This window comes from Amblyomma mixtum, chromosome 2 (assembly GCF_055824585.1).
Source record: "Amblyomma mixtum isolate Tamu chromosome 2, ASM5582458v1, whole genome shotgun sequence".
NCBI classification, from domain to species: Eukaryota; Metazoa; Arthropoda; class Arachnida; order Ixodida; family Ixodidae; genus Amblyomma; species Amblyomma mixtum.
The window spans coordinates 315,678,724-315,702,340 of record NC_143013.1 but is presented as its reverse complement, the minus strand read 5'-3'; the positions used below and the strand labels follow the sequence as shown (position 1 = coordinate 315,702,340).

General features: G+C 45.6%; 1 protein-coding gene across 3 annotated transcripts in view; it reads right to left on the bottom strand.

Annotated features, from left to right (window-relative positions):
* LOC149365057 (uncharacterized) overlaps positions 1–23,617 on the bottom strand; it is a 58,651-nt gene that overhangs the window by 24,743 nt on the left and 10,291 nt on the right. For 2 of the 3 annotated variants that reach the window (XM_089575129.1, XM_089575131.1), the window contains exons 11-15: positions 15,855–15,976; positions 7,350–7,655; positions 5,855–6,017; positions 1,439–1,530; positions 56–151 (exon numbers count right to left, since the gene is read on the bottom strand). In XM_089575129.1, the coding sequence (XP_089431255.1) occupies positions 56–151; positions 1,439–1,530; positions 5,855–6,017; positions 7,350–7,655; positions 15,855–15,976 (779 nt within the window). The remainder of the gene's footprint in view (positions 1–55; positions 152–1,438; positions 1,531–5,854; positions 6,018–7,349; positions 7,656–15,854; positions 15,977–23,617) is intronic. The other variant, XM_089575132.1, reaches the window with a different exon arrangement.

Sequence of the window (23,617 nt, the reverse complement as noted above, 5' to 3'; positions counted from 1 at the left end):
GCTAAGGCTGCCAACTTGCCAAGTTTTTTGTTCTGCCAGAAAGATGGAGACTGACCTGTGAAACAACGACACTGCGCTGCGTCTCGCAGATGACATGTGTGCAGCGAGGACTGTACATCTCTTCCACTTCACCACCACGCTGCATTATGACCTGGGCAATGCCAACACACAACATCATGTCATGTTACACATGTGCAAACAAGAGAAAAAAGTGAAACAGTGCAAGATGAAAACATACAGAGCAACAATACAGAAAGGAACGACTGGTATATGAGCTAATCAACTGTTCATGGCAAAAAAAAAAAATGCCATCAGACAGAAGGTTGATGACAGGACAGAATATTAAAGCACAATGCTCATCTACAAACAAGACACAAGCACAAAACTCCCTGATGACAGTAAACATGATCAATCTTGTCTTTACGATGCCAGTGTCTGCACATCTGTCACAGCTAAACCTCAATGTAACAAACTTCAATAAAACAAAATCTTCACAAGTCGCACAAGTCCCAGTTATTGGAGTCTGAAAAATTGGTCAGCTACTGTCGACTGAATACGTACAAAGGCAATTACCAACAATTTCATTTCAGAAAAATGGTGGTTATGATTTCTTGGCACAAGGTATGAACTGCTCCTTTTCTAGTGCTCGCAGAATTCAGTCTGCATTTGCACTGTCCTTAGTGTGGTGAAACCTTGGGGCATATCCAGTCTGCCAATGGCAATGGCGACAGTAGCTAAAATCTCTTCCTCATGCTCGGATGCTTTGCCTGTCTGCACCTAACACTGCGGGGAAGCCGCCGCGGCGGCTGACTGTTGCAGCATTGTTTTTCATGCTGGATTCCCCAGACCCGGTTCTCACGTATGCAAGTGAATCACTGCAGTTCTCAGAACCTCAGTCCCCCTTGCTCTTAAGCACTGCGAAGATGCCGCTGTGTTTGTCCTCTTCATGTTGCATCCTGCCAGGAACGGCCTGCTCTGATGTTAGCAAGCAGTTTTCTTTTTTCTTTTGTGTGTGTGCATGCTGCATGTGTGTGTGTGAGTATGGGGGGAGGGGGAAAGTGCGCGCATCACCTCTTTGCATCATGGTATTGCAGAGAAACTACCAAAGCAGGTGACTGCCACTGTGTTCTGGCTCATGTCACATGCTCCGAAATTTGGTTTGGGTTAGTTTATTGGCGTTTAATGTCCCAAAGCAACCCAGGCTATGAGGGACACCACAGTGAAGGGCTCCAGAAATTTCGACCACCTGGGGTTCTTTAACGCGCACTGACATCGCACGGTACGTGGGCCTCTAGAATTTCGCCTCCATCGCATGTTTGGCCAACTTGCACATTTGCAGATGTGCTATTGGCAGGGTTAAAACAGCATATGGTACACTCATTATAAAAAATTTGCATTCAGTTTAAAGTACTAGTGACTTGAATAATAATACGCTTACCTTCTTCCACGTTGAAATCGTAGCAGCATCGAACAGCCTGTCATAGTCCACAATGCAGAACACGCAGCCCACCAGGCACATCTCAACAGGCACTGAAAGCAGAAGGGTGTTTGATGAGTCAATTTTCCGAGGTGTTCATTCTCTTGCAATGTACATAGGTACAGCCGGCCAAATCTTTAGCTGCCGTGCGTGACGGCTGCTTTTTCTGTGCTCTTGCGCTTTGGGATGAAGCAAACTTGCGGAAAGCTCAATATTAAGCATTGGGTTAGTGAGCCTCTACTTAAATTTGATATTTTCTCAAGTTTGCTCCGTCATAAGCTACAGGAGCACTGAAGACGTGGCCGTCATGCATGCCAGCTAAAGATTTCGCCTGCTGTACACACCTATACAGTCGACGACCGATTTTTCGGACTCTCTAGGGACCGCGAAAACGACCGAAAAATCGGGCAGTCCGGAAAATCAAATTTCACCGAAAAAATCACGAACTTATTACCACTATGCCGGAGAAAGCGGCCAATTGTATTGCACACATTCTAAAGCTCCTCATGACTATATTTCGCCGCGCGAAATACCGTATAAACGCGTATAAGGGCCGCACTTTTTTTTTTCCAGATTCGAGGGCCAATTTTCGGGGTGCGGCCCATACACGCGATATGCGAAAAAAAAATTTTTTTTTAAGTAAAAACACACCAACCAGGGAATGAGCGACATTTATTCTACGTTCAATCGTCACTCGCGAAGTATTTAGACTCCTGAGCTAGTGCTGCGCTCTGGTGCACGCTCATGCCAAAAGAAGCCGCGCAGCATGTCCGCTGTCAACGCGTAGCCGTTGTTCCGAAATTCCATCGCATAAGAGAGCAGCTCTTCTTCCAGTTCAGGAAACTCGCACGGCTTGACTCGGAAAGCGCGCTTTTTGCAGCTTGTGTTTCTCTTTTGGTTGCACCATCATCGGACGCAGCGCGTGGCCTCCGCGAACGGCGCAGCTCCGGAGTAGATCGCGGCCGCGATAAGATCCGGCGGCGCGATAAGATCCGGCGGCGCGCCCGAAGCGCGCTTCGGTCGCGGAGGCCACGGCGTGCGCGTAGCCTCCGCGATCAAGCGCTCCGCGATCGTATTCGCGTTCCGTGTTCGGGACTAGAGACTCGGCACAGATGAGTTCCGTGAACTCGGACTACGGTTCAAGTTCGTGCGGCGGAAGACATTCAAGGACAGTACGAATTCGAAAACACGCGAGCGCAATGTGCCGACTCGCGCAGAATTTCAGCGTCGCAAGAGGCTCCCTTTAAGCTTGAATTTCGTTTTGTTTGATCAAGTTTTCGATATCTCCTGCAGTCTGAATTAATGAGGTTCCACTGTACACATTATACGGTGGCTTGGGTACTGGTGGCGAGTGCGAACGAGGTCCGAAAAATCGAGTGGTCAGTTGCGGTGCGTCTGAAATTTCAAGCGCTCTTACACATTGGCTCTATGGGCCATGTCGCGGTGCCGCGAAAAAGTCCGAATAATCAAGCTTGTCCGAAAAATCAGGCGTCCGAATTTTCGGTCGTCGACTGTACCTATGTGCAGTCACTGAGACTCGTGACCAAAAGTTGACACCCCCGAGCCTGAAGTCGAGCACTTATCTGTACCTTATCGATACCATAATTAATTGTCTTACTTAATCAAGTTCCATCAAATGCCCATCCGAGTTTTCAAACTTCGAGCCATGCTTTGTTTTAAAATTTGGCGCCACGCATTGGATCCGCCCACACTTCCGGTCACGTGGTGCCACACTTTCGGCGTTTCCAAATTTGGCGCCACTTTTGCTCCAGCCCTGCCCACTTTTTCGACACTTTTGGCTCTAATTAATTAACTAATTAACCCACCTCAACCCCCCTGATTTCCCGTACGAGATTTTTTGATGCTGTATCTGATGGTACTATTCTTTTTCGCATAAACCCCTTTGTTCGGATGTAATCGTGCGGACAAGCTCGTGATGACACGAAGCCGCAAACATAGCCATACAATGCTTACGCATTAAAAAAAAAGGGAAGAGGGTGGGGAGAAACATCGGTGACATGCCAATCAGCACCTGAAATGTCAGTTGGCTGGCTGATGCTAGCTCATAGAGTCGCTGTAACCTCATGCAGGTGTGAATATGAAACCAAAACTAAGTGGTCGGAACTGTTCCTGGGGATGGGGCTGTCTGTTTGTAGTCACACCTGGGATTGCATGGCATTGCCAGAGGTACGCGGGCCACGAGCGAATCTGCTGGCTGGAATTCAGATTTTGAGTAGGGAAATTTCAATGTGCCGGTCATGTCTGGACGCAGCCTTCCCTCAGAAGCCCGCTCAAATTTCCCGGTGCCAGACCCGTAACATCCGAATCAGCAAGCATATGACGCTATAGACGTATGTGGACGTTGATTGGGACCGAGCTGGCAGTTGGAACTATCCAGATTTCCGAATTAACAGGGGTCGAATTAACGAGATTTTACCTCCAATCCATTAAATGTGTGAATATTTGAAATTCCGAATACGAATCGAATATGTTTCATATTCAGTTCATGTTTGTATTTGAGAAATTGATATTTGATGGTTGGTTTATTAGGGTTTAACGTCCCAAAGCGACTCACGCTATGAGGGACGCCGTAGTGAAGGGCTCCATATTTAAAAAGAATTTGCGAATGTTCGCCAGTGATTGTATACCGAGCCAACTTTCATAAATTTGGCCATGGAAAAACCACAATACCTGGGCAAATTATCTGATGGTCAAGTTTAAAGTGTCAGAAAAACAATACAAATGCGCCTTCTTCGCTTTCTTCTCCGGCGTTTATCGTGTGGACTGATTGCATACGGACGCTGTTGAGCTTGACCGAGTGGGCTTTCCCACACAAGATGCCTGATGTGAAGATGGCGGATTACCTGTTTCAAACAATCACGAGAAAGCTCGCTGTTTTTTCTTTTACCCTTCCATAATACGTTACATGCTTAATGCCCACATCCATGGTATCATCTTGTCACCCTCGTAACTCTCCTAGTGTGAGCTCCGCCATCGCGTTTTGGTCAACTGTGATATGCAGGAAAGCCCACTTGTGGAGCTTTGCATGAGGCTCCTGAATCGGTGAGTCAAGTTGTCAAAGCAGGGCAAGCGATCGTGTAAAAATTCCGCACACTACACAGTGTATTATAACCCATGCCCCTCTTAAATGCGCTCAATGGCGGGTGTGAAGATGAGAGGACGGCTCCTGTCGCCAAGCCAAACAATAGCCTGCCTGCATAGTTTCGATTTCTGAGCTTCACCTCCAGCCAATGGTGATGGCAGCTGTCAGCCATCAAATTTTCCCGTCGTTCGAACCCAATTCTGCGCCGCTTTCACATGCCAACAGGCGCGTCGCTGGTGAATTTGTTTTCCTTTTTAAAAGAAGTCTCACTAATCTGACGCTGATGTGTGTTCCCCTTACTTACGCTCGCATTGTTCTCCCAACATGCCAAAACTGCATGCTTGTCACAGGCTTTTCGGTGTTTGTGCGATGCAGTTTCCTCATAAAGCTTCATAGCATTTTCGGTACTTTTTTTTTTCCCCCACAGGGATGTGGGGAATTTCTTAAATCGACCTTTAGATAATATGGGCACTTCTTCCGGTCCCTTGAAATTCGTAAAAGGTTTTATTAACCATAATGTTCCGGTTATGTGCCATTTCATGGATTTCATTTTGCATGACCACATTACAGGTTGCATACTGTTATGCTGTCTAATCTAGTATTTTTTTTTTATATATATGGTGCTGAGTCAGTCTAGGTTTGTTCATTTCCGTTGCAAAGACCTACACTATGTTGAAAAAAAAAAGAGAAAGAAAAAATAAGGGTGCAAAATTTGCCTGTTTATTTTTTGCTGAAATATTTTTTTTTCTTGGTGAACAGATAGTATTCGATTCCATAATCAAAGCCATTTTTTCTTCATATTCATATTCAATTTGTATTAGAAAACTTCAATATTTGCACACTCATGCTAAATAATAGTATCATCATCAAAAAATTGTGGAGTAACTGAGCAATGGTGGCTTAGTGTGTATGCCTGGGTATCTAATTTACGAAGCATTTCATATTTAACCTTAGCCTTGGTGTCAAGATCAGCTGTCAATGTATCAATATGCAGCAGATGCACAAAAACACATACCTGCATATCCAAAACAGCACATCTCCACAGCTTGTTCCAACTTATTGCCATCACTTGCATCCACTAACGGATTTGGAAGCTAAGTGCAGAATTCAGTTACAGTCAGAAATAAAGCTTACTGAAATATGTTGTTGGAACTGAAAAACCGCTGAAGCACATAACTGTGACTGATCCATGCATTCCATTCTCTAGGGACTTGTAGAAACATGTACAGCACAGATGAAAAACATGGACAATACTGAGCACCAATCCAACTTACCCTGCGTTCTTGGATCATGCCCGTAGAAGTGAGCTTCAACTGGCATGTTGGCATTTGCCTGCACCTCAGTGCCAAAGTTTCTTGCATCATTGGGCAAGTGCTGGGGTGGGGGCACTGGCCCACGAACTGGCCGGTAGGAGGTGGGGTTCATCATAGGTGCTTCCTAGTAGGCAGCAAAAAACATAAATATATATATGCAAAAAAATAAAATAAAATGCCATGTCGAGGCACCCATGCAGAACATTTAGTTTCAGGTAATTCCATGGCAATAATAACTTTGTGTTTCACACAGCTTCCAAAAAAGACCCTACAAAAACTGACGCCACGCTTGGTGGCAAGCTTGGTAGCTAGGAACCATGCTATTCTGTTCGTTTAGAAAAGCATGATGATGTGGCATACCGACACCCACAAATACTAGTGTGTGCAGAAAAGTTATAACTGTATGCAATCTGTGCTGCTCAGAAGCAAACGTGTGAATACTGTCTGCATCAACTAAAGTTCCATGAGCAAATGGGCCGATGTTGCAGCCTGCTTTACTGCAAAACCAAGCTAGAATAGCCATCACATTTCTGTTATATTCTATCCATTGCCGACATGACGCTCATTCATACGAAATGTCCTAAGCCAACAGTTTAATTCGGCCACGCAAGAACCAGCATTCATGTCCAAGCCCAGGGGAGAGCTCAGCTGCTCACAGTTACCTCCTCAACCAGTTACCCACGATACCATTCCACCACTTCATTAGGCCACATGTGCAACAAAAAGAAGTTTTCTGGGACCCTACAGACAGAAAGTGCTGTTAAAACTTCTCGGCAATAGCTGCTTTTCAGAGTCTGCTCAATGGCATCTACTACACAAGGTCTCGGAATAATATCTGCAGTTATGCAAGTTGCGAAGGGCCCTTCACCGTCGAGAAAGCAGTCTCCTGACTTCTCCTAACTAGAAGCCACAGAGGCAAGATGCCACACACCGCACAAATCAACAGCCTTACCTGCTGGAAAACTTAAAAAGGAGTGCAGGAAAAACAAAGAACGAAAAACAGTTCCAACCACCAGCAGATGTAACTTCTGCAGCGAAGGCACAAAGCAAAGGGCCAGGAAAGAACCAGCCTCAGTGGTGTGGAATTGCAGCCAAAGAAATAAGCAGCTCAGAAGGGGCTGGAGAAAACAAGTGCTCCCATTCTTGTTGGCACTTTGATAGCAAAAGAACCCAGGCAAAGGGTTTCTGGGGGCATGCACCTTGCCTCTTGACAACCTTAAAAAATTCATCTGTGTTCACAGCTGCACTTTTCCACTCCAAGTCTTCATCCGAAATCTGCAGCAGCTACTACAAACTCATATGGGCGAACAAGGTGACTGCTCTTGCCAGATGCGTATCTGAACAAAACAGGCTCTGAGACGGGCCCTTGGTGCAGAACTTGGAATGTTGTATGTGCAGGCATAGTATTTTCAAGTTGCCAGGAAAGTGTCCGAGTGACGATGATGCGTGCACCGACCCTGATGTGTTGTGCCTGCTGCTGCTGTTCCTCGCTGCTTGGGGTGGGGAGGCGCATGACACCCATGGCATCGCCGGCCAGGTCGCCGGGACCCCTGGCGACGCCTTGGAGCCGCGTGTTGAGCAGGTTCGCCAGTGCCGTCTTAGTCTTGGGCGTGACCTGAGCTGGGTTGGGGCCAGCGGCCGCTGCTGCTGCCGCAGCCTGTTGCTGCTGCTGCTGCTGCAGGGTGGCCGCGGCCACAGCCGCGGCCGCTGCTGTGTTTGCGGCTGATCCCATTGGAGGCTGTGGACCGCCCACAAAGGGCACCTGACAAAGCAGACGCAGTGGATGAGGGACGACGATGCAGGCAATGGGGCCCAGAGACAACAACAACAACATCAGAACTCAACAAATGCTCAAAGAAGGAACACTGCATTCCCGGGCAGCAAACGGTTTGTGAGGCCTCCGAGTGGAAAAGGGCTGCAGGCAGGATTCATCACAGGCACCAAGAAACAAGATGCCATTCTTCAAGATGCCATTCTCGGTCTCTCGGGCTCACCCCTTCTTCTTGGCATTCCAACCATGCAGGACGGTCAGTACAGTGGCTAGGCCAAGTGCAGCACATGCAACAATTTTCATGCCCCATGATATGTCGGCATGCTCTCTTTCTTTCTTTCCGGAGATTAGCTCGCATGCCATCATCTCACACATGCAGAACGGTCATTAGTGACTTTTTGCAAGTAGTGATGCAACAAGAACTATTAGAAAGACTTGTGAGGGAATAATAAAAAAAAAGCACAGGAAGGAATGATAAGAACGTTCTGGGCCCTCTTATGTGCACTAAAATCCTCGAAAGGTGGATACTACATTCATCATTGCTGAAATGGGGTGCCAAGGTCAACAGTCGGAACATGTGACCTTGCACACAGCAGCAAAATGCCTACAAACGAGTGGAATACTGCATAGAAAATCGTTTCTGCTGCAAAGCTTAAGATGGATGAAGCTTCACTGAACGAGAATTTCATCTACAATGGCTTCCATGCAGCATATCAGTGTCACCTTGTGACATGATAAGCGATATCTGCGAGTCGATGCCTACAAGGTTACATTTACAGTACAGCTGGAAATAACGAGCAGCAAGCAAAAAGTTGCAGCTTAATATAAAAAAAGGGGGAACACAAACAACCTAAACAGATGTAGTCGAGGGTTCGATGGCATACGTCTGGTCAGGAACCATGGCTTGATGATTCACTGGTCACTGACCATGGTCAAACACAAATGACTTTTCGGGAGTGCTACGGCTCCCGAAACGTCATTTGTTGTGAACAAGGAAGCCATAGCACTCCCGAAACTTCATCTATGTTTGACCGCGGACAGTGACCAGTGAATCTCATCAACCTAAACAGTAGGCAGGAATGTACTCGGCTAGTTTTCAACTCTTGGTGACAGCTCCACTACCGCCCTTAATAAGGACATGTTACTGTATCAGGCATAGCCAGGCGCTGAATTCTTATCAAAGCTATTTACTTTGTCCTTGGCTTGTGTTACAGTTTCTTCCAAACCTTGGAGCTTGTTTTGGAGCTTACCGTAGATATTCTGTGCTATCATTTTATCACAACCAAAAAAAGTATAAATGACCAACAAAATGTATGTCAACTATCTTTAAATGCATATAGCATGGCCCACCTGAAACTGCAGTCACAATGTGTTTGTGCACTTTTCAGTAATGATCCTTCTTTGTTAAATCTGTTATTATCACAGCCTTAGCCAACAAACAAATCAAAGGGTTAACAGCAGCATAGTAACGTGATGGTGGTGATGATGATGATGAGTAACGTTTACTACAGTAAAAGACACCATCAGCAAAACAGAGCCTTTGAACTACATGCACAGGAGATACAGTAGATTATTGATAAACGTGGATCAGTTAAATGGAATTGCCACTTAAACAGAACACCAGCCAAAGAATTAGTTTATTTCTTAGTAAGATAGTATATAAAAAAACCTTGCTAATAGCAACCAAAATATTCCCACCATCAAGGAAATGGAACTAGAAATAGAACTGAAGCTGCAAGTAGCTGGGCAAGCTAGAATCAATGCGATACAGATCATTAGGGGCTCTAATTTAATACTCCTCTGCGAATTGCATGATTTGTGAACAAAGAATCTGCAATATTTCGTGGGAAATTTTTCATGCTGCATTCTTTGGCACACCTTTGGCATTCTTCACTGCCAAAGACATTGCAGAAACTAGCTGTATCTTATGTTTAATTAGATTATTCTATTTATAGTGTACGAATAACATGACTACACATCTTATAACCAGTGGTAGCCAGCTCCAAAGCACCTTCAGCTGCGGGCTTCAATGCGGAGCAGGTTAGGCCTAGAAATGGCTAGCAAGCAGTGCGCGGCCAGCACGTTGGCGGGCGGGATATTGCAGCAAGAAGTGCATCACTAAGGTGGGTGCAATATTTTCTTTCTTCTAGGTTATAGGTAAACTTATCTTTGGCCATTTTCTATATATTAAGGAACTGATGTATTTAACAATTTCTCAATTCCCTCCGAGTTCAATATATCCAGGTTCGACTGTATACACCACAGAACGTTCTCACTACTGTCACTCATGCAGTTGTGGTCAAGGCAGGCATTGTCAGCTCTGCTACTCTGAGGGCAATATAAATTTATTTGCATGTTTTTATTCACGCAAAAAAAAAATAAAAAAAATAAAGTAAAGAGTGAAGGGAGTGGAGACAAAAACTCCCGACCTTGCTGTATTAGGTGAGATGCAAATAATGCATAGGCCTTGCAAATGTCAGTAAAAACAGCCAAGTGCACAGGCTGCATGAAGTTAGCAATAAAATAACAGTTCATAACAATAAATAAAGCCTGTGCAAATGATGAGCAAAACCTTGCTTTTGGAACCCATTAACTTTATTTGACAATAACGCGCACGTTTATCATAAGAGGCGGTCTTGTTTATAACGACCTCCATGTGCTCAATCCCCATTACTACAATGAAATCTCGTCAATATGAACTCACTTTGGTCCCATTAGCACTGTGCGCATTAAAGGGGTTCCCATAAATTTGAACCAGTTTAGGCTCACTTTCGGTTTGAATTACAACAGCCTCCCTTTAAGATGAACTCAAAAGGGCCATAAAAATTTTTTCGTCTTATCAGAGGTTCATTTTAATAGAAGTGCTCCCCAGAATGCTAGGTGTGTCCAAATATGTGTTACATGAAAACAATGACTAAAATAGCCTTAAAATAAGAGGGTAGTTTAAAACAGAACATTTATTGTACTATGCATCAAGTGAGCTTAAGATTGAAGACATGAAACAAGCTTACATTATACTATTCGAAAATGACGCTGGTCTGTTACTCTTTTTTTCTCTATCTCTTACAGTGACTGCTATTCGTATTTCAACGCAATAGCGTTGGGAAGCTCGTGTCACAGAAAATCCGGGATCGTCGTTGACCCTGAGAGAAAAATCCCCAGAGAGGCAACCTCGGAGGTAGGTGGGCCAGCTAGGTCATGTGACCTTGTGGTGTCATCAGAACCTGCCCGCTGAATTGCGAGCAAATAGCCCACCATGGCAGGTGGCAGCTAAATTAATGATTGGTCCCAAGAGGTTGTTGGGGAAGAGCAACCTGGATCACACATGTCCCATTGGTGGCAGCACCTGCCATCGCCATCGCAGCCAGTTTGTTGAAGTTCAATAGTGTACGCATATGTGCTCTGCAGAATGCACTAGATACATTGAAAAAAAGAAAAGTGAAAGGGAAAAAAAATTGCTTTAAAACTTGCGCTTGTAAATATTCTATGAGCAGCAAGCCAAACTGCTCTCAATGTAGTCTCATGCCATTACCACTCGATTCATATGCCACTCATTTTTATTTAAATTTGCAGACAGATTTTTCAAATGTCGAAAATTTGAACATGATTAATTTTCGGAACTTCAATATATGACTGCGACTAAACTTTCAGACTCGTCATGGTCACGGTATACAGTCACATGACCATACTACGCATGCAAGACTGCACGTTCGTACCACTGCCGGATGTCTTCCACGGCACGGAGTGAAAGAGTGGTCAGAAGATGTCAGCGAAGAACATACTCTGTACGTGTCAGAAGCGGCCTGACAGCGTACAACCAAAGGACGCGATGCCCCTGACTTTTGGGACAGGTCAACAGTTCGCTACATAGGCCGACCTCACTGCACTGCACAGCTGCGCTGCTCCGGAGAAGGCGCAGGCACGTTGCTGGCACATGACCCCCACTAGATGCACTGCTGTGCAAAGCGCAGGGTGCATTTATCTATGGCGTGTGCCTTCACAGCCCACTCATTTTGTTCACACACGCAAAAAGGTAGCACGTGGGAGGCTTGCCGCTATGTCAAGACTATGACCACAAGAAAATGGCGACGCTCCTCAAAGTGAAGACCACGTAAGGTGACAAAATGATTTGTGGCTCCAACCACACTGGCATTTCGAGTCTCATTTCATTTGAGCCATTAAGGAATGCCAGTAATACCATATCACTGAATTCGAGGCCATTGCCGATGGAGCACATGTCCCGGGCATGTTCGTAGTTCTGCACTCTTATCTTTTTCGCCACCTTCATCTTTTCATTTCAGATCCTCCATGCAGTGGGCTCAGTATAGTCTGTGCAGTGGTGTTTGCCTGCGCATCCGGGCTTTGTCCCATTACATGTGCTCATTGGCGACATGCAGAACAGTGTAGCTGTTGAAGGTAGAGTTTGTGGCGTGGTCACTGAGCAGTTGTCCATGATTGCGCTGAGGTGTTGCAGCACGCATAACATCATAGACTACTTCTTCTAGCTTGGAAATTTGGAGTTGAAATGATTTTTTTCAGCTGAAGTTGACTTATCGAATGCTTGAGCGCACCCAGTACACTTCTGATATCTAGTTGCAGATTGTATTTCACAACTGATTTTTCACTGCCCTAATTGCCGTCATATTTTCCTGCATTCTCAAACTTGGAAATAGTTTGAAAATATTCTAATTTTCCGCATACTGCTGCTTGCTTTAAAGTCCGAATTAATAGTACCATGTTATTCGCTCTGATATTCAAAACATCTGAATATTCACACACCCTTACATTACAGTATACACCCATTTTGGAACATTGTTGTGCAATCAACGAGCTCTGCAATTGTACGCCTGGGTGTAGCAATAAATTACGGCCATAGAAGAATTTACAATCACTGCTGCTTTGAAGAATTTCAGTAAAAAAAAATAAACACTCAGCCAACACCCATTTTCCTCATTTCATATTTTTTTTTTCCGCATCATGCACTGCCACAGTGTCACAAATAAAATGAATTAAACTTAATTTAGTTTGTCGTGAATTTTACATGCCTTACATGCCTTCTGGGAGAAGACAGCAGTATTATTCAAGTATCGAGTCAATGCGATGACGCCCGGCTGAGATGAGCCCCGCCTGCCAGGAAAGTGAAACGTTGCCGGAACCTGCCTCAAAAAGAAAAGCGTTGTGAACGTGGACCAGTTAGTTTCGGGGATGTCTACACTGCTATCATAGTGGCAGCACTACACTTCTAGAAATCTTTTACAGAAAACTCTACTTCTGTGGCCGGGACCGCTTCAAATTAACCTGCGACAGCACCTTGCAGACATCAGTCCGATCTGTAAACATTCCTCCAAGGTCTCACAGCGGCATCGTCTACAAGACTTGGCTTTCAAGTTCAACGAAGTGTGCAAATCAAGCAGGAAGCTCATAAGGCTTGCACTAATGCACACTGAGCTGCTTCTTCACCTTCCAGCTTTATTAAAATCAGGGTCCTTAACTCACTAAAAACAGAGCTTTCATTACTTGTTAGCCAAGGTATCCACTACAGTTTTAGCTCCAGCCAATGTTTTTGGCTATGCATGGAATAGCAGTAAAATGTGCTGTGCCTTCAAAATTCTACTGGCTTAAGTACCATGTACCAAAACCTCTGCATTACCCCAGAAGATGCACATGTGTGGATGTCGCCCAGCTTTTTTTTTTCTTGTTCTTTTTAGAAGGGAAGATCCCAAGATATCTAAGTGATGCAGCAAAACAGCAGTGGCAAAGGAGCCGATAGCTGGCTAAAGCAAGATAGAACCATTAATTTTTCAGCAAAAAAGAAGACACCATTTGGCTGTGTGTCCTTCCTTTGAATGATACATAAGACATCAGTAAACATGAACCACCATATAGAATTTACCTATAAGCAGTAAATAATTCTTAACTGATCTTCTTTTCCCATGTCCTTCAGTTTTGGTTTAAGTTAAGGTGGTCAAGGTATATCACGACATTGTCACAGTTGCGTAGGAGCCATTTGCAGAAGCAGTGACAACAATTTTTTTTTTTTGCTGATGAGCAGAAATATATTTCAAGATGTATTACCGTATTTACACGAATATAATGCAAGTTTTTCCCTCACTTCATCAGTTTCAGAATGCATCTCGCGTTACATTCGGAACCAAGGTATGAATTTAAAATTAACTTTTTCATTGCTGCTCCTCAAGATAGCTACACTGGCCTTCACCACCAGACTCATGAGCTGCTGCAAGAAGCCAACTTTTGGATGACCATGCAGTGCGCACGGGGAAAGTAGAGGGTGAAAGTGAATGTGAAAAGAAGCCAGCACGGGCCGTAGAAAAAGCACAGGCACTGAAAGAGTTGACTGGAATAGGGAACGGAAAGATGGGCCAATGGCACAGGACTAGGCATTGCGTGGAACACTGCTTGCGTTAACGAGTCAGAGGCTTTGCTGCAGTCGACGATGTCGCATGCATTTCTGAACTGCTGCCTCTCAAATAATGTCAACGCATCCGTTCCTTCAATATTTTCTGTGAGCCATTACTGTTTGCCCTCAGCGCCTCAGATGAATTGGCTTGAAAAATTTGTGACTGCATTATAAATGCATCATTTATTTTTTTCTTTTTCGTGAGGCCCCAAGCTGTCGCCTCCCATTACAGTGTAAGCTCGTTAATTCAAATCTCAGTAATTCAAATTGTTGGATAACTTGAACTGTACATTTACTAGGTCCGTCCAAGCTCCATTGGAGTCAATGTAAAATATGGCTTGTTAATTCAAATGTGAATGGGTGGCGCCACTGATAATTCGAACTAGGCGGTGCCCCAGCTGGGTGGCCTGACCACGCGGCTGACCAAGCAATGCTCCTGAGAAGCTGCGCCACCTGTTTAGAGAAGATGTGGAGAGAGTTGCGAGGTGCGAGCATGGTGTTTTCTAACACCATGGTTGCGGGCGAGCGAGGCTGATAAACGGGGAGGGTCCCTCTCTGCGGTGGCATGGTGACGGCAGCTAGCCACACAACCTCAGAGATTAGTGCCCCACCGCTAGTAATCGCTGATCTCAAAGGCTTCAGTAGCTTGCTGCATTAGCTTTAGTTGCTGAGCAATGAATGACACGACCAGCGGTGGGAGTCGTGCAACGGTCGCACGCTGCTCGATTTTCTAGACTTGCAACCATGCTCACAGGCGGTCGCATGGCCATTGCAACTCTGGCGTGGCCCTCCACTGCTCAAGTTCGGACGCACTGAACACTGCCTGCCTCTTCTTCAGTTTTCGATGCAAAGAACAGGCCTTACAACAGAAGGTGTTGGCTGTTGCCTTCAAGAAGGGGATCCTAGCAAGAACATGGGCACTGGCAGTGACCATAGAATATCAAATGTGTATTGGGTCAAAAATCTGGCATCTTCTACAGAAGCAAGATCAAACTTCCAGGCTTACCATAGTACCAAAGCAGACATATGGGCTAGTAGGTGTGAATTCATGGTGGAAAAAACAGCGCAAACTAAGACAGAAAACACAGAAAAGAGGGGAGACACTACAGCGCTTGTAGTGTCTCCCCTCTTTTCTGTGTTTTCTGTCTTAGTTTGCACTGTTTTTTCCACCATGAATTACCATAGTACTAATCATGTCTTAATCCGAGTCAAGCTTGCTAAAGCATTATCCAAAAGAATGCACTACAATTTTTTCTTTGAATGGCTTCATGGAAAAGCTGCTCTTTGCACTCAAGGTGAATTAATTGCGCTGCTATCAGAAGTGGTGAGCTATGTAGGTTGCCTTAGTTCCATGCTGGGGGCTTGAAGCTCGTTGGTTGACCTATATGACATATTGACCAATATGCGAGTAAGTACAGTTGGTGCTCCCTATTAAGCTGAACATCAACATGCAGCCTATATGTCTAACACGAGTCTGCTTGAGGCGGCTTTCCATTTCCTAACCAGCTAGTTTTGGACATACCAGTTCACATACCTGCCATCATAAAAGCTGTAATGTTGGCTTCTGACAGCTTGTCTTTATTGAAGGCCAACAGAAGCTGACTGACTGCACAGTGGCTGCACAGACACCAAGCAAAATATACTGTAGTAATCTGTGATCCCTTAAAAAGTAGCGGCATCCTGTTTCAGAGCCCCACTGAAGGAAAAACAGGCACAATGAAGCTCACAAAAATAACAGAAAGAAAAGAAAAAAAAAACTGAAGACCACTGACCGGCTGCTGCACCAGTGGCTGCTGCTGCTGTTGATGGAATGGCATCATCCCCGGTGGCGCCTGCGGCGGCCGTGCAGCGGCCACTGCAGGAGACTGTTCTCGTGGTCCCGGCATGCCAATGCCTGCAAGCGCACAACAGACAAACTATGCTGGACACCTTGCCTCATATAAGAGGCACATAAAGAGACACCTGCAGGCCCAGCAGCGAAAACGTCCCGTTTCCTCAAAAACCATTTTTAAATTTTTTTCCCTATGGAGGTCGGAAACAAGACCCCTAATTGCCTCCACAGCTCATAGAAATGTGGCGACCAGCAACACTCAGTAATGAAAGAAAGTATCAATTGCAGGCGTGCGCGAATATCCGATAATCTCCAATATTTGGCAGAATAGCAAAGTGTTCAACATTCAATTTGATCGGAATGTCTGGTATTCAAAATCTCGAAGTATTCGTCTACAGCGGATAATGTTTCAGAACTCTTGCTGCGCGTGGTTTCGATTCAGCATACCCGCGCGCAACCAAAGCCCTGACTCCGTGCCGCATGCCCGCACTCCTGCGTGTATGCCGGAGCCGGTCACGCAACAGACGTGAGCAGGCAGAAGTGCTCCTTTGACTTCCACGGAACGAGTCTGCACTGACTGTAGCTGCCGCAGCCGCTCTTCTCCGCGTGAAAGTCGCGAATCAAGTGCGACAGCCCGAACACCAGGGGAACCTAGCACCACATGGAGATGGGTGCCCCTTTCCTACACCTGAATGGGAGTGGCGTTGGGCGTGCGGTGTGTATGCCTAGCAAATGTCATGGAGTCACTGTTTAAAAGCAACAGCTGCACAACAAAACAGTCATCATTAAGAGCAGCAGTTGGAGGCCCCACATACAGGTCTCCCATCCCACAGATACGTCGCCACTGCATGTAGGCCGGCTGCTCCAAAATTCCCAACGGCCATTTCTGCAGGAAGTAGACACAGCTTCAATGAGTGTTGCAAAGCTTCAATGCGTTCTTTCTTTTATTTTTATGTAACGGCCTTGTGTGTTTTAAAATTACATGGTTTTTAAAATACCTAATATGGCACTAAACTTTTTTTGTGCGCCAGAAGTATTCGAAATATTTGCTCAGAAATTATTCGAACAAAATTACTAAATGCTTCAAACCAAAAACGTACTATCCGCACATGCCTAATCAATTCCATTGCCCAACATGCCAAACCAGAACTGTGATGCCACCATCACCACCAATTTCAGTGAAAACAACAATGATGTACGAATCCACACTAGAGTCACTAGTCATAACACAGGGGCTCTCAAATTTTTTGGCCTCAAGGAGCCCCAACAGCCTTCAAGACATGCTAGGAAACCTCCCTCTGCGCAAGCCAGTTTCTATTAGCTTAGTATCACCGTGAGTGTGGCGCCGTAGGTTTTTTTTTCTTTTTTTTTTCCCTGCCTAGTTTTGGGCACCGATTAGTCATATGGATTGCATTGCCTCGTGTCAGCGCCCACACAAGTGCGAAGCACCACAATGAGTCCGTGTTGCTTGTGAATGGCCCTTCATGCTTTTTTTTTTTTACCATTTCGTACACTTTTGTATGCATCTGTTCCCTTTCTTGTTTCCAGCAATCACTTTTTTATTAAATAGCGATCTTTCCCTAATCTCAGGCCTCTAACTCCAAGACAAGAATGCAGAAAACTACAGTCACAAAATAAATTTTGCATCTCATTCGCGCACTTAACTGGCTGGGCTACACACAGAATCGCATGATGGCTCACTCGGCTTTCCACGTCGACGGTTTTTCTGTTTTGGCAGATGTTGGCTTTTCGGCACAGATGAGCAGATGGTTAAACTTTACCATGGCGGCACCGACGTGTTGAATCGCCCGGAAAAATGTCCCATGCGGGCTGAGCTTCGGCAGTGCAATCGCCTTAATTGTCTATGTGCAACACCGTCTACCGACGAGGAACAGAAGTGCAAAAGCAGGCTGATAATGAGAGAGTGGCCTCGATTTCAAAACGACATCAGATGCAATGCTCTCGCTGCTGATGCTTGGCCCTGTCCTGCTTGTGCAACGTGCAACATAATTTGGTGTTTCAAAGTCAAGGAATAATAGAAATAAGTTTTAACAAACCAAACACTTTGTCTGGTCTGCACGCGCAAGCAAGAACTGTACCGGAAAGAGGGGACCAGCCAGTGTGGGGGCTTGTGGAACCCACAGAGGTAGCCCCCTGAAGCCAGTTTGAAAACCCCTAACGATGCATAGCTCACAGCCCCAGAAACCTCGTGCGACAAATATACCCACTGCAAACATATAGAGGAAGGAAAAGACCTTCCATTCATGAAATTCCAGCAAAACACACTGGGCATAAAATTGTCGGCGTCAAAATTTTCGGACTCGGTAGGACCCGGAAAATGGTCCGAATAATCGAACAGTCCGAAAAAACCGCAAACTTCAAAAAAATACTTTTCTGCAAAAAACTGGCATTAAAAATAGCGAAAGTCGCCATTGCCCATGTTCCACTTGCAAGCAATAATATTAGACTGCATCTGAGCCATAGTCATGCTTTCGTCACGTCCGCACCACCTCGCGTCACGATATCAGAAAAGTGCGATGTGGCCGCAGGTCATGCCATGAACGAATGCACACGCCACACGAAGCAAGAACAGTCAGTTTGCATGGGCAACGACACTCGCGAAGGCTGAGAAGTAACCCACAGGAAGATGCGAGTGGAAGCGAGCGCCTCTGAATGCACACATCCCTCCCATATCTGCTGCCCCGCACTGCAGGTGGCATCGTCCAAGCTGTGGTGGACACGGAGGCTGTCCCATTGTCCAGTTTTCAACACGATCACACGCTCTTTGTACGTTATCTCGATGGCAATGGAGACCATGCCATTCTTTTGAATGGTAAAGATAGAGAACAAATAGCCAAGACTCTCCGAGTTAATCTGTCTGATCCACTTCACCAGCCCCCGCTGGCTCTATTTAAATTCAAGATGTCGCCTTTCACAGTGGCGGAGAAGGAATTGGTTGTGGCAGCGATGCCTGCTCACATCTAAGTGAGGCCGAAAAGATGAACTTTCGGCCAGAAACGATCTCTACAGTATTGTCGCTACCTATTTCAGCCCAACAAATCCAACTTTTCGATTCCACGAAATCCAAAATAACGGCCGTGAAAATGTACACATTCCTATTTGGTGCGTGAAGGTCCTTCAGCAAAGTCCTAAATATCGTGCAAGTCTGAATGATTGGAGTCTGAAAAAATCGGTCCGCTACTGTTCTACCACATGTCTATGTAGACTGCAGGCCCTGCCTGCTGCCTCTGTCTCATAATGCTTGATTAGACTGGCACCCAGCCTACTGGTATTAGTACATGTGGTTACATTCCTCTCTAAAAAAAAAAACAACTCTTGTGGTTGAGTCTCTCACTAAAAACAGTGCTTGTAGTTACATCCCTGGATGTAACGGAACCTCCATGTAGCATGCCTGATAAGCAGTTTGTTTTCAACTTACACTCACACTTTGTGCATGTCGTTCGTTACCTCTCCGACACCATCTGATAAATGTGCTACATACAATCAAGCCTAGACATATCGAATTATTGATAATATTGAACAGTTAGAACATGAAGGCACTTGTTGCGAAGTAAATAATACATGCGCATCTGTCTGTGTCTCTCATGCGTTACAAGTTTCACCTCAAGAAACCAACTCACCCCAAGCAGCCACCCTGATCAAGTTAGAGCATCCCCTTGAACTATTCTTTGTGTTTATTGTTTCTCAAACTCGCATTCAGCAGAATAGTCACTACACAGGGTCTATTCTGAAAGTAGTAGGACTCATTTTATTTTATAAAATTTATTCAAGATAATAGTACAAACGATTAAAATTTTTCAAAGTAGCACCCTTCCGCACCTACACGCTGCTGCCAATGAGTTTTCCAGTTTTCGTACGCCTCCAGGAACGCCTGGACCGGAATGCTGTTTAGCTTCCTCGTCACGACCTTTTGAACCACCTCTACCGATCCGTGATGCTTCCCCTTGAGCGTCAATCTTATTCTCGGAAACAGAAAAAAGTCTGGCGGGGCCAAGTCTGGGCTGTAGGGGGCCTGAGGTAGCGTTGCCGCCTTGTGCTGGGCAAAAAATCGGGGTCCTCATTCACACGATGAAGAAGATCCTGGCAGATCGCTTTCCGGTTGGCCTTTTGCTCCTCTGACAACACTCCCGGCACCAACTTCGCGAACACTTTCCTCATGGCTAAGTTTTCTGTCATGATCTCAAAAACTTGGGTTTGAGGAATGCTCATGTCATCAGCAATCATTCTGATACTCATCCTGAGATCACAGTTCAGTAAATGTTTCACTCGCTACACATTTTCGTTGGTCTTGCTGGTCGAAGGGCGTCCGGCGCGGTCGACGTCTTCCACTCTTTCCTGACCTTCTCGGAACTGCTTGTTCCACACAAAAAACACCTGATCTACCCATGGCAGCATCACCGTAGGCCTCCTTAATCATGCCGTCTCTTCGCCCATTTTACTAAGATTTACGCAAAATTTTATCGCGTATCGCTGATCCTGTAAACGCTCCATGATTCTGCGTGACGAGACATTTCGACAAGGGTTCACAGTACAAGTGACCTGCTCTCTTCAACGGCCGAGAGCCGACTGCCGATTTTCCCCAGCATTCCCAATATCCCCCGTCAACGATCCTGCACGCGCAGACTGCATCTCGTCCGCCCGTTCGCCCAGGAAAAAACCAGTCCTACTACTTTCAGAACAGACCCTGTATTGAATGTATAGTGAACTAGAATACTTTCTAGTGGCGCGACCGGCGGCTGCTGGGGCCAGCTCGGGTGAAGCGAATTGACACTGACGGCCGGCAGGGGCGCTGCTGCGCCTTTTCCTAGCCTCCGGCGCGCGCGTTGGCAGGACATGGCAATGCGGTGTGTGGTTTAGCTCGCTTTGCGCGTGCGCTGTTACGCAGATAATTTCACTTCAGCGTTCGTATCTTGCTGCTAAGTAGTGATAGCAGTGAGCAGGAACTTTGTTGCACCAATGACAGGGAATTTGACGAAGCTATGGCGATAAGAAGAACTGATTCCCACTGTTTTGCGCCAGGTTGCCGCACCGGCTATCCGGGCGCGCCAAAAGCATCGTTGTTTGCCGCACCAATATATGTCGGATAGCTTCGGTTGAGTATCATTGCATTGGGTAAATTTAAGTCTTAATTAGCTGCCAATAAAAAGTTACTTGTGATTCGATATTGAACTTCATGCTGCAGTTTCAAGACATATATCGATGGATAGCTTATTTCGAGTACGATTGAAGTGCGCTAATTGCAGGTCCTAATTAAGTTCCGTTAGATAATTATGACTAAAACAAATTCGCGATACAGCAGCAACTCATATCGTTTAAAAGGTCTCAACGAGTAGAATCCAAAAACAAATGAAAACTACGCAAAACCGAGCTATCGCTCATCTATCTCGGTTGAATCATGATTAAACCACTGCCACTTTGTTGTTTAGCTAAATCTGGTATTGACGTAACACTTTGAATGGTTCTTAGCTGTACATGCATCTCATTGTAAGATTGCTCTTGCAGGACCATTCATTCATGGTGTTATTCAAGTCATGACATCATGCTTTCCAGCTGAAGCATTGCCTCCTCTGCATGAGCCGAGAAGTTGAATTCTTTTCTGTCGTTTCTGTCAGAGTGGGAACGCCACACAAATGGGCAGCGAGGCTTTCTAAGTCAGTCCGCAGTAACTGGACTGCGTGTAACACTATGCAGTACCTTATCGCTGTTGAAGTAATGACAAGCAGGGTGAGCCAAGACCCCGTGGAACATCTTTTTGGCATCGTCAGGCAGTCATCAGGATGCAGTACTCATCCTACACTTCAGCAATTCATTGCTACAGTGAACTGTGTCAGCTTCAGCAACCTTGCACACTCTGTGTCAAGAGGAAACTGCGAGCCCGCTGTTCTAAGTTCACTCTTGAATGCAGATGCTGGTGAGCAAGACATTTGCTCTGGGAGGGAGAAACTGATTGACATATTTCTCGATGCCGGAAACTTGAACGCAGCCGACGCACTGCTCACAAAAGCTGTTCCTGACCATTCTTCCGTTGTTGTGGCATCAAGCGACAGCAGGCTAACCTTTTAAATTGCTGGTTACGTCGCGCGAAAGTTCGTTGCTTGGATGCCCTGAGCACGCTCAAACCATAGCTGCAGAAATAACTGCATTTTACCTCACAACTCGTCTGCATTTCTTCACGAAGAGCATTAACGGAGCCAGCGACAGCAGGCGTCTATGTTGTGTGCGTCCTTGTCCCGTTTTGCGCTAACTCACATACCGTGTCAAAGCGCCGCGTTGACTTAGCGCCTGTGTTGTGTGCGTCTTTCTCGGTACCTTGTCCCGTTTTTCGCTGCCTCACATGCCGCGCGTCAAAGCACCTTAAATTGAATAGGTGCTGAACAAGTCAATGGCAGGGAAGTTGTGGATTTTCGCAAACAAGATTTTTTTGTTATCATTTCTCCACTGAAGTCAGTTGCAAATAAAAGCTTCATATGGTGTTCATGTGTACATACATCAATTTAATAATTATTACTAAATCAACAATACCACCAAAACTCACATCATAGCGGTAAATAGATCATATCTACAAGCGCGTTGACTTCTCTAAACCATATATGAGCTCAAAATGCAGCATCAAATTTAGCTTAAACGGTTTAAAGGGGGTGAGGAATAAATGACGCTGGGTACACACTCTAAATGGCATTGCTTTCGGGTTTTGATCTTCAAACCACAGTAATGGTCGCGCAAATAATCTGCTCCGCATGTGATGCTGACCACTTGGCATTCTGCGATGGCGTTTCGCGCCAGAAAATCACTCTGGAAGTTGGAGTTTAGTCAACGACGCGACAGTAGGAACGTTGTATCCTCGCTTAATTACGTGGTTTTCGGACACGCGTTTTAATCCTTAAGAAGGCTAGTCATTGTAACTAACAGGTGGAGAACAGCAAGAAAGAATAAATGAGCGATTATAATTAGTAAATGAGCTGAAAAACGCAAGATAACAGACGAACTTTTCAACACTCCGCGAATTCCCATGCCTAGGAAAAGTTGCGGTGGCGCCATCTGGTGGCGTCTGTTGGAAAAAGGCTTGCCTGCGCCTCGCCGCTCGCGCCACTAGAGAGTATTCTAGTTCACTATAATTGAATGGCATGCTGTGCCTCTGCAAGTGGTGCTTCTCCTAATGGCACTCTTCAACTACTCCTTGCCCGGCTGTGCAGTCTTGGTCACCTACTGGCAACACTAGCCTTAGAGCACATGATGAAGTGAACGCAACTGTGATTGAGAGTGGCCTTCCATCTCTTATATGCCACATCGCTGTCCTGCAGTGAAGCCAACCTAACTAAAACAAAATGCGTCGCTGCCAAAGGCATTGCGGAAGCTAACAGTACCTTAACCTTATTTAGAAAGGTAACAGGATCAGACACCTTATGGTAGGCAGCGGCTAGTTCCAAAGCCCCGTTCGCTGCAGCTTCGATGCAAAGCAGCTTAGGCCTAGCCAAGCATATACTCCATCCCAGCAGTTCCTCGCAGCACACCAAAGCTGCGGTAAGTGCACAGGCGACGTTCTGATGCTGAAGAATGTAGTGCCGGTATAAAATAAGAATACGGGCATATGGATAACATTCTTTAAAGTGCGCATGCGCCAAACGCTCTTTCATATTGAGGCTTAACATACACTATTTCCCGATTTTAGCGTGCTCGAAAACA